General features: G+C 43.3%; 1 protein-coding gene and 1 pseudogene across 1 annotated transcript; both read left to right on the forward strand.

Annotated features, from left to right (window-relative positions):
* Positions 1-6,814: 6,814 nt before the first annotated feature.
* LOC142452364 (peptide chain release factor 1-like, mitochondrial pseudogene) lies at positions 6,815-7,561 on the forward strand (annotated as a pseudogene).
* On the forward strand, positions 7,549-7,936 carry LOC142452726 (large ribosomal subunit protein eL43). The gene has a single exon (XM_075553945.1). It carries the CDS (start codon positions 7,573-7,575, stop codon positions 7,849-7,851), a length of 279 nt encoding a protein of 92 aa, XP_075410060.1. The 5' UTR covers positions 7,549-7,572; the 3' UTR covers positions 7,852-7,936.
* The last annotated feature ends 3,611 nt before the right edge of the window (positions 7,937-11,547 follow it).

An 11,547-nucleotide genomic window follows, 5' to 3' on the forward strand; every position in this document is an offset into this window, starting at 1 on the left:
CTGCTGAATGGCTGGTGGCTTGGAACTGCTGAGATCATGGTTAGCTGCTGAACTCTTAAGCATTGCACCCCCAAAGTTCTTTGATTAAAACATTAGTTACATAGAAGACATTTATTAAATAAATGCCCACAAAAGCTGGAAGACGGACTCTGTGGGCAGCAGCTCCTTGTTCAAGAACGTGTTGGAGTAAAGCATTTAATATGGTCTTTCTAGGTGTAGTCCTTGTGACTCCCACCAAATGACTGGACAACTCACTGCCACTGAGTCAATAGCAACAAATAGCAATGCTACTGAACTCCCCCTGTGAGTTTCTGTAACTACCTCCTTATAGGAGTAGAACTTTGCAAACTCAGGTGCTTGTGGTCCATGCAGAGGATCGGAAAGCTTGTTAATGAAGTAGATGCCACTCCTGAAGGGGCAAGATCCTGCAAAGAGAGTGATGCAACCCTACTGTGGTGATTAGGTTTATCACCCCGTTAACCTGACTTCATTACCATCAAGAAAGAAGTTCCAGGAGTCACACTTGTCCATTGGACCCATCATCCCGGTGGGTTTCTTGATCTAGGAGACAGCGAGCTGTGGCACCAGAGATGGGGAGAAACAATGAGAAGTGGCAGAGAAATGATGGCAGCAGAGGCAAGAGCCTGAATGATAGGTTTCCCAGCCTGTGGAGAAGGAAAATTAAGTGACTTTGGGTGCAAGGGTTGCTGTTTTTGTTAGTCTGGGTAGACTAGAGAAACAAATCCATGGATACACTATGTGTATAAGAAAAAGGTTTATCTACAAGAGCAATTTCACATTGAGAAAATATCCTAGCCCAGTCCAGATCAAGTCCATAAGTCCAATGCTAGCCTATATGTCCAACAGCAATCTATAAAGTCCTCTTTAGTCTCCCAAAACACACACAATGATGTCAAATGCAGGATGATCACAAGCTAGTGGGTAGAAAGACTTTGGGTCCAGTGGGGTTGTAAGCATCTCAGAGCTGGCTTCTCAGGACTCCAAGGTCTGATTGCGTCCATGTGGCTTGTCTTCTGCAATGTCTCCCAGAGAGTGAACTTTGTCAGTAGAGAGTCTCCAAGGGACAGAACGTAGAGTGATAGTGTCCTTTGCCTCCAAGAAAGAATACTAGATTTTCCAGAATTCTCAGGAGAAGGCCCTGCCCACATAGACGTCTCATTGGCTCTCTCCAGATTGACAGCCCTTACACACTATCCTTAAATTGACACCACATTAGGTGACTACCACACTGCTTGAGTGAGGTTTCCTCAAGCATTTGTTGAAGGAGAAGGTTTGCTCTCATGCCCAGGACTAGAATTAAATGCCTTCTGACTGAGGTTTATTGGTGGACTGAGATGTCTCTGAGCATGTATGTTAATTGGCAGGGCTAAACGACCTTTGAAACACTTGCCTAAGCAAATCCAAGACCAGACCAAGGGGCCATGGTCCAGAGTGAGGTCTGCCTGCAGGCACAGCTCAGAAGAGGCTTCCTGAATAGTTTCTTTTTTTAACATTTTATTAGGGGCTCATACAACTCTTATCACAATCCATACATACATCAATTGTGTAAAGCCCATCTGTACATTCTTTGCCTTCATCATTTTCAAGGCATTTGCTCTCCACTTAAGCCCTTTGCATCAGGTCCTCTTTTTTCCCCTCCCTCCCCGCTAACCACTCCCTCCTGAGCCCTTGATAATTTATAAATTATTATTTTGAAATATCTTGCCTGTCCGATGTCTCCCTTCACCCTCTTTTCTGTTGTCCATCCCCCAGGGAGAAGGTCACATGTAGATCCTTGTAATCGGTTCCCTCTTTCCAACCCACTCTCCCTCTACCCTCCCAGTATCGCCACTCACACCCCTGGTCCTGAAAGGATCATCCACCCTGGATTCCCTGTGCCTCCAGCTCCTATCTGCACCAGTGTTCATCCTCTACTCTCTATCCAGACTTGCAAATTAGAATTCGGATCATGATAGTGGGCAGGCAGGAAGCATTTAGGAGTTGGAGGAAAGCTGTATTCTTCATCGGTGCTACATCGCACGCACCCTGACTGACTCATCTTCTTACCTAGACCCCTCTGCAAGGGGATCTCCAGTGGTCGACAAATGGGCCTTGGGTCTCCACTCTGTACTTCCCCCTTCATTCACTATGGTAAGATTTTTTTTTCTGAGGATGTCTTCTACCTAATCCCTTCAACACCTGGTGATCACACAGGCTGGTGTGTTCTTCCATGTGGGCTTTGTTGCTTCTGAGCTAGATGGCCGCTTGTTTATCTTCAAGCCTTTAAGACCCCAGATGCTATATCTTTTGATAGCTGGGCACCATCAGCTTTCTTCACCACAGTTGCTTGTTCACCCGCTTTGTCTTCAGCAGTTGTGTCGGGAGGGTGAGCATCATAGAATGCCAATTTAATAGAAGAAAGTATTCATGCATTGAGGGAGTACTTGAGTAGAGGCCCAATGTCCTTCTACCACCTTAATACTAAACTTATAAATATAGGCACATGGATCTATTTCCCCATCGTCATATATATATTTGCATATGTACATGTCTTTGTCTAGACCTCTATAAATGCCCTTTGCCTCCTAGCTCTTTCCTCTATTTCCCTTGACTTTCCTCCTATCCCACGATCATGCTCTGTCCCTACCTAGGTTTCAGCTATACCTCTTCATTACATTTGATCATTCCCTACCAGGCCTGCCACACCCACCTCACCACCAATTTAGATCACTTGTTGTTCCCTTGTCCCTGGGTTTTTTAACACCACTTCCGTACCCTCCACCTCCCACTATCCCATGTCCCCCCAGAACTGTTGTTACCGTTGTTTTTCCTCCAGATAGTTCATCCAGCCTAGCTTATTTAGACAGACCTGCGGAGATAATAACATGCACAAAAACAAGACCCTAAGTAGTTTCTTCTCTTGAATTGTAACCTATTAAACTTCTATAATAAATCCCATAATTAAGAGTAGTGTCATCTGAGTGTTGTATGTCGGTGCAATGAACTATCAAACCTAGCAGAGAAGCAGAGGGTGCTATGGGAGAGATGGTTGGTGTCAGAATTTAAGATTCCTGACATTTGCTTTATCAGCATAAGCTTGGGGCAGCTGATGCTGATGATCTTGATTCACTCTCTTCTCCCTGAAGTTAGGGGAGGTCAGGTGTTGTCCTCAAAGCATTTTTACAGAAAATCTCAGAACTCTAATTTCAAGTATGACTAAGTATTTTATTTCTAATCACTTCAACACAGTGCGTTCTCAGCCTCTTTCAGGAACACAGTTTTTCTAATGGTCACGCACTACTTTTGATCTACTCACTTGTTTGTGAATAAGACTGTAAAGTGTGGGTGAGGGGGAGGGAGGGGAAATTTTGAGGAGCTCATGCCAGAGGCGTAAGTGGAGAGCAAATGTTTTGAGACTAATGAGGGCAATGAATATGCAAATATGCTAAAAAAAAAAAAAGCCACAGAGTGGCAGAATAGATTTTTTAAAAGGAAGCATATCTTGGAGAGCAAATGTTTTGAGAATTATGAGGGTAATGAATGTAGAAATGTGCTTTATACGATTGATGTATATTGGGATTGTGATAAGAGTTGTATGAGCCCCCAATAAAATGATTTTTAATAAATAAATAAATGTGAGGATATAAATCTTTTTTAAAAAATAAAGAAAGAAAGAATGCAGAGGTGGGGAGCGGGGAGGGAGGGGAAAAAAAGAGGACCCGATGCAAAGGGCTTAAGTGGAGAGCAAATGCTTTGAGAATGATTGGGGCAGGGAATATATGGATGTGCTTTATACAATTGATGTATGTATATGTATGGATGGTGATAAGAGTTGTATGAGTCCCTAATAAAATGTAAAAAAAGAAAAAAAAGAATGCAAAGTATGCCCTGGTCTGGAGTCAAGAGGCTAACATTATATTCTTTTGTGACCAACAAGACTTGAGAGAGCATGTGCATTTTCAAAATAATTTCCATCTCACTGCAATGGTGCTTCCATTTCTTAAAGACTTCCAAGCCTCTCACTCCAGCACCATCCCTCCTCTAGCGGTCCATAACTTAAGGTGAAGGGAGCGCATACCATGCAATCTTCAATGTCTTGTACTTTTGCTTATTATGTTTCAAAAGCTCAATAACAGATTGAAAATTTGGAATATCATCCACGTTATACTACTTAGCAGTTCCTTCTCCCACGTAGCCCCATTAACCCGCATATCTTTCATAGCCTTTCCTGCAAACTGGAGACCACATTCGCTAAATTTTACCAGCTAAGCATTAGCTGGAGCATTGTGAGTTTCATAAAATTACACCAAAAATGAATATATTATTATTATCTGAACAGAGATTTTTAGTTACTCATGATGCACTTTGAAATTCAGTTGTCTACTACCAATTTCAAAGCCCAGCAGAACTACATATGACTACTGAACCAAATACCTGGCTAGACAAAAGAAATAATAGAAGTGTGTGGGATCAATTTTGGATTAAGACATCAAAATCATAAGCTTATGAAACAGTATAATGTATATTATTTACATGAAACTCTAATTGCTGTTTCAGAACATTTTACATGTGAGAAAGTATTTTCAAATGGATTAAACAAAAATGTCATCATCTCTCTTGCTCAATGAATCTTGCATTGATGTGCGCATATACATGGATGGGATAAAGACTATAAAGTTAAGGAAGGAAAGCTACTGCCGTGGAGAAATAGCTGGAGGAAGATTCATGTTACCAAGAAGTGCGGAAATTAAAATTACCCTGCACTTACTTCCTTTGTGCCCAGGACTGCCCCAGTGAGAGTAACTCAGTGCTACAGTTGCCTAGACCATGGGGTCAAACCATCGGTTCAAACCTAACAGCTACTCTGCAAGAGAAAACTGAGGTTGCCTGCTCTTGTGAGATTTACAGCCGTGGAAACCCTCTCTGGGTTTTGCTGGGTCAGGATCATCTTGCTGACAGTAGACTTGGTTTTAGGTTTATTGTAAAAGTGAGGGTGTCAAACAAACGTAGAAAGAATAGACATTAGTGTGCACTGTGACTGTAGAAATAATGATGTAAATATCTATGGACATGGAGGATATTTTCATTGAGGAAATGTGTCGCTTCAGTAGACATTCTGTTCCTTCTTTCCTGCTTGTCCACTCCCTCTGACCCATTGCTCCCTCTTCCCACCTACATGCACGGACACACACACCCCACTTTGATGGAATGTCTATTAGTGCTCCGTGCTGATAAGCATTATATAATCTCAGGGGTTTGGGTCTTAAAAATAACAAAAGACGTTTTCTCTTTCCTCTCCGAGGCTTGCATCTGATTCTTTGCAGTTAGTCTGAAGAATTTTAAGACCTTCATAAGATTGAAAATAATAAAAATGTCCATGACCTCAGGATCTCATTTCACCCAATTTCAATGGCAGAGTCAACAGTGTGGACTGCAGATGCATAGCTCGGTCTGCTTGCATTCCTCTGTCTTTGTGATAATGACAAGCTCGTTCTGCCCAAGAAGCAACATTTTTCTTTCCTTTTTTTATTTTTACAAAGGCAGTGTGATACACAATGTACCGCTCTTGTAATTTCTGAAGTTCTTGCGATGCATAATCAAGTCTGCCCATTCTTTACCTTGCATAAGGGACAGTACTGTATCCTACCCATGGCATTTTAAGGCAAATTTAGGGACGGTTATTTACTTTCCTTCTATAGATCATTGCAACATTTGGAATTCCTTGTGTGTGATTTATTCATGCTCAAGTTATTAATCTTCACAATGAGTGTTGCCAATGTACATCTCGTTGATGCTACAATATGTGATAGCTTCTTACGTCCTGCTTGTAAATTCAAATCAAAATTTGGGATCGTCCTACCGAAGCTGTCGGTGTGAGGAGAAGCGTAACTGCCACGTCCGCGGATGGTGATGATGATTATGAAGCGGTGCATGTGGTGGCCTTGTCGTTCTTTACATTCTAATCACGGCGCAGGAGCCCACGTGCTTCCGCTCCTTGCACTTAACAGAGGATGGCCAATAGAATATAAAACTACACTTCACCCAAATCAGAAACTGCTTCCACTCCAGCTTTCCAGATTGGAATCTTGCATTGAATGCCCAGGCAGTGATAATGTTTCACCCTCGGGATGTGTACCAGAGGTACAAACAACCGTGTACTTGATTGGCTCTGGTTTATCTTTCCCGAAAACATTCCTTATCAACCTCAATAAACATACCAACTGGTATCGAAACCTACTAGGGTAACTATTCACACTGCCTAAAAGTTCTGCCTGTACAAGTTTCCATTCTCTTCCGTCCATCTTGTTCTTGCTGGACAACTACTGAGAACACTGAGGTAATTTTCTACTGATAGTGCAGACTTTCTGTCAAGTCACTGGAAAACACTTCTACAATCGGAATCAAGATTTTTTAAGCTTTATGGTGAGAGATTGAAACAGCTCGAAGTTGAAGTTAAGAAGCCCTAGTGGTACCAGGGTTAGGGGGTGGGCAGCCTGCTGGCCACAAGGTCAGTGAGTCAAACCCAACAGGCATTCTGCAGGAGAGACATGGTGCTGTTTGCATCTGTAAACATGCACACTCAAGGAAACCTCATAAAGGTCACTATGAGTTGAAATCAATTCAGTGGCAATAGGTTCATTCTTGTTTCGTTTTTAAGCTTTAAGTTAAAATAGAGATAATGTGACACGAATGATTAGCATGATTGGCTGCTAAGGGAAAGATTAGTGGTTCAAGTTCACTGACGGATACCTTAAAATAACGACCTGGGGTGGGGGGCCGGCTGCTCTGCGGGGCGGTGTGGTGCTTCTGGCCCCTCCGCCGGGCGCCCGGCCCGCCCCGCCGGCCTCTAAGCTGTGGGAGCCGCCCACTGGAGCAGTTGTTCGCCCGCAACGGGCCACTGCGGACCTTCCTCGAGCGCCAGGAAGGGTCTCCAGCAGGGCCCAAGCTGGCGGAGGTGGCCAGACAGTTGAGCGAGAAGAAGCAGGAGCTGCAGGAGACCGAGAGCTTGCTGCACGATGAAAATGAAGACATAAGGAAACTTGCAGAGAATGAAATTACTTTGTATCAAAGAGAAATAGCTCAACTGAAACATCAGCACTCTGTGATACTCATTTTCCCGACACATTCGCTGAAGACAAAATGGGTGCATAAGCAAATGTCCAGATGGTTCCTGGCTATCAAAAGAATAGTGTCTGGGGTAAATGCTTGAAGACAAGCAAGCGGCCAACTAGCTGAGAAGCAACAAAGCCCACATGGAAGAAGCACACCAGCCTGTGTGATCATGAGGCGTTGATAGGACCAGTTATCAGGCATCAAAGAACAAAAAATCATCTCATTGTGAATGAAGGGGAGTGTGGAGTGGAAACCCAAAGCCCATCTATAGGCAACTGGACATCCCCTTACAGAAGGGTCATTTGGAGGAGATGAGCCAGTCAGGGTGCAGTGTAGCAACAATGAAACATACAACTTTCCTCTAGTTCTTTAATGCTTCTTCCCCCACACTATCATGATCTGGTATCAGGTATCAAAAGATCCAAAACGCTCTCTGGCTCGGGACTAGTTTGCAGCAAGATGGCCAAACGCACCAAGAAGGTCGGGATCGTGGGCAAATATGGGACCCGTTACGGCGCCTCCCTCAGGAAAATGGTGAAGAAAATTGAAATCAGCCAACATGCCAAGTACACTTGCTCCTTCTGCGGCAAAACCAAGATGAAGAGACGCGCCGTGGGCATCTGGCACTGCGGTTCCTGCATGAAGACAGTTGCCGGTGGAGCCTGGACCTACAATACCACCTCTGCTGTCACAGTAAAGTCTGCCATCAGAAGACTGAAGGAATTGAAAGACCAGTAGAAGCTCCACTATCTGAAACCTCTCTGGCCTGTAATAAATGGGTTAATTTATGTAACGATAAAAAAAAAAGATCCAAAACAAACAATTGATGCAAACAAGGGGGGTTGGACTCCAAAGCCCATCTATAGACAACTGGATATCCCCTCACAGAAGGGTCACAAGGAAGGGACAAGTCAGCCAGGGTGCAGTATAATACCAACGAAACATAACATTCCTCTAGCTTGATTGCTTCCTACGCCCATCATGACCTCAGTTCTGCCTTACAAATCCTGCTAGAGTATGTACATTGCTACCAGTAAGAGCTCTGGATGCATGGAATCCAGGCCAGATAAAATCCTCAAGAAGCGTACTGGGAGCAGCAATACCGTGATGGTGATGAGGGAAGGTTGGGGGAAGGGGTCAGAGAGAAAGGGGGACCAATCATAATCATAAAGTTGGAGTTATATATAAAACCCCATTCAAGGGGGATGAATATGGAAGCTAACGGATGGTGTATGATAAAAGATAACAATATTGATACATAATTGGTCAAGGATTCACAAGGGCAAGAGGGTGGGGGACAGGGCAGAAAAAGCAGGGCTGAAACCAAAGGCACAAGTAGAATTAAAATGTTTTAGAGATGATTATGATGATGGCAACATACTTACAAGTGTGCTTGATATAATTGAATTATGGATTGTTAAAAATCTGTAAGAGCCCCCAATAAAATAATTTCTTAAATAAATAAAAAGCATGGCAAAATGAAAAAAAATAAAATAAAATAACGACCTGGAAACTACTTCCAAAAAATCAACTACTGAAATCACTGTGAATCACATCTTTTCTCTGACAAACATAGGGCTGCCAGAAGTTAGAATCAACGTAAGGACAACAGATTTTTCTTTTAAAATCAAAATAGAACCACCCTTAATGATATAGCATCTCCTAAAGCAGAGGCAACTTTAATGTAAGGCATCCTGGACCTAAATTACTGATGCGGCACAACTCAAAATAAGAAGAAATCGCCATAGGCATTTATATTAATCAGTACATGAAGTGTGTGGAGTATAAATCTAGGAAAAATGGAAGTTGCCAGAAGTGAAATGGAGGTGTTTGGGAGAAATTTAGCCATAATAATGAATTAGGCAAATAGGTTACCTAGACCCTCTAAAATAGTGGTTCTCAACCTGTGCGTCGCAAGCCCTTTGGGGGTCGAACGACCCTTTCACGGGGTCACCTGATTCATAACTAGCAAAATGACAGTGATGAAGTAGCAACGAACATAATTTTATGGTTGGGGGGGTCACCCCATCATGAACTGTATCAAAGAGTCGCAACATTAGGAAGGTTGAGGACCACTGCTCTAAAGCAAAGGCACGGGAAGACAAATGAAGCTGACACAAATGACAACCCTGAAGCCCTGAGCTTCAGAGAAAAGAACAGAGAAGCGAATCAAATGTGGACTAGGAAAAGCTGAACAAAAATGACAAGCGATGAGACTAAGAGCGCGTTGAAGTGTCAGTTGGCCGGACACTTTTATAAGGAGCATTACGGTTGGGACGGTCACCTGATCATTGGCCTCTGCTCATTCAGGACAGCATAAGTGCCCACACTGGTACCCAGGAACAGAACGATGTGATCTTCCCTTTGTTCCTCACACTTCCTCCTGGGTACTTCCACCCTACCCACTCAGCAGTTGATGGCCTGGCCTCCTCCCACACCCATGCAGTCCTTGCTCTGTTGATCAAGCGCTGGGTGTATCTCACGCAATCATTTGGAACACATGCTCTCTGTCTCCTTGAACAAACAGAAAACGCAGTAGCTGATGGCCGTGCTACCTCCAGCCACCTTTTGGACCAGACAGGATCTCTTTCCAGGCCTAGGTAACCCGACAGTTTCCTCCTGACTGGTAGAAGCAGTTTGAGATCACGTACTCTGATCAGCCACCTTCAAGAGCAGTGGAAAGCACATCCAGGCCTGGGACCGTTGCCGCCACTGCTCAGAGCGCCAACTGAATGCCATGCTTTCTCCTTCCTTTTTCACTGTTCATTCTCTTGCTTTGCTTGTTTATTTGTTTCACTTTTTCTGGTTTCTTATTTTCTTTCTTTGCTCAGTTCTCTTTTCTTTTAGTCTTCCCTTTTCTTAGGTTTTTTTTTCTTTACTATTTTCTTTCTTTTATCCCTTCCTGAGTTTGGTTGTTCTCATGTCTATTTCTATAGTCTCTTGACTTTTTATATTTCTTTTTATTATCTGTTTGCATCATATTCCCCCCTAATGCTTTTCTTTCATATATTTACTCAGCAGTTTTTATGGATGTTTGCCCTTATTTTTAAATATTTTTGCTTCCCTTTCCCACATGGAGACAGTAAAGCTCTTCAATACTCTAAAGAGCAGATTTCCCTAATATGACACATCTTATGATCTCCTGACTGCTGATTTCATGAGCATGGTTGTGGATCCAAGCAAGACAAAATTCTTGACAACTTCAATCTTTTCTCCATTTATGATCATGCTCCTTGGGTAAATCTGCTGCACAAGATCTCTTTCAAGTGTTAAAAATCAGGAATGTAACCTTGAGGATTACAGTGCACCTGACCCAAGCCATGGTATTTTTCAATTGCTTCAGATGTATGTGAAACGTGGGCAATTGAATAAGGAAGACCCACAAAGTATCAATGACTTTGCATTAAGAATATTGATGCCTGAGTGACCCTTAGAAGCAAGGGAGGCTAGACTGTGTCTGGTAGACTTCGGACATGTTATTAGGAGGGACCAATCCCTGAACAAGGGGCATCTTGCTTGATAGAGAGCAGTGAAAGAGAGGAAGACCTCCAACAGATGGACGGATACATAGGCTCAGGCATAACAATGTGGAATCTGATGCAGGACTGGGCAGTTTTCCCTTCTCTTGCATGTAGGGTTGCTATGAGTAACAACCAACTTAGTGGTACGTAACAACAGGAGCGAGTTGAAATGTACTTGTATTGACCCACAGCTGTTGAAATGACCTTCTTCTTAGACCTTATACAGAGAGAGAGCTTTTCCATAAAGATGATGTCCTAAAGTTGAACTCCTCCCTAAAATCTGAGAGGGTAAATGTCTTTATTAAAGTCATCTGCTTCTGTATTCCTGTTGTAAAAAACAAACAACACTTGATAGCTAACATATTGGGTGTGATGGGCTGGGTGATTTAAAGAAGCAAAGCCAGTGATTTTATACATATTACAGCCTCCGACAGTTGCAGAAGTACAGAAGTCAAGTCCAGTTCATGAGACAGGTATTTAGCTGGAAGTTTTTCTTGACTCCTGTCTCTTTCACGGCTGACACAACAAGAAAGCAAGGAGACAACAGACTGGTGGAGGTCATGGCAGATGCATCCAAGGTGAGCAGGCCATGCTGGCAAACAAGGAGACCAAAGAACCCAAGGTCAGCTGGCTCAGGTCCAAAGAACCAGAGGTCAATGGGACAGATCCAGGATCCAAACCAGCAAGAAGAGGGAAGCCTTCCCAGACTCTGCTAAGTAGGCGTAGGCCACACCCCTGAGGAAGGTCCCTTTTAATTGAGCCTCTTAAAGGCTGTGACTTGAACAAAGAGGTTAAGGTTACCCTCTTCCCCCGTCCTTGTACCTGCTCTGCTTCCCGAAGCTGAGCCCATTGTGGATTACAGTGTGTTAGGTCACCTCATGGCTATTACCAGGCCCTACCTGCCAACCCACTG

Source organism: Tenrec ecaudatus, chromosome 7 (assembly GCF_050624435.1).
Source record: "Tenrec ecaudatus isolate mTenEca1 chromosome 7, mTenEca1.hap1, whole genome shotgun sequence".
Taxonomy (NCBI): Eukaryota; Metazoa; Chordata; class Mammalia; order Afrosoricida; family Tenrecidae; genus Tenrec; species Tenrec ecaudatus.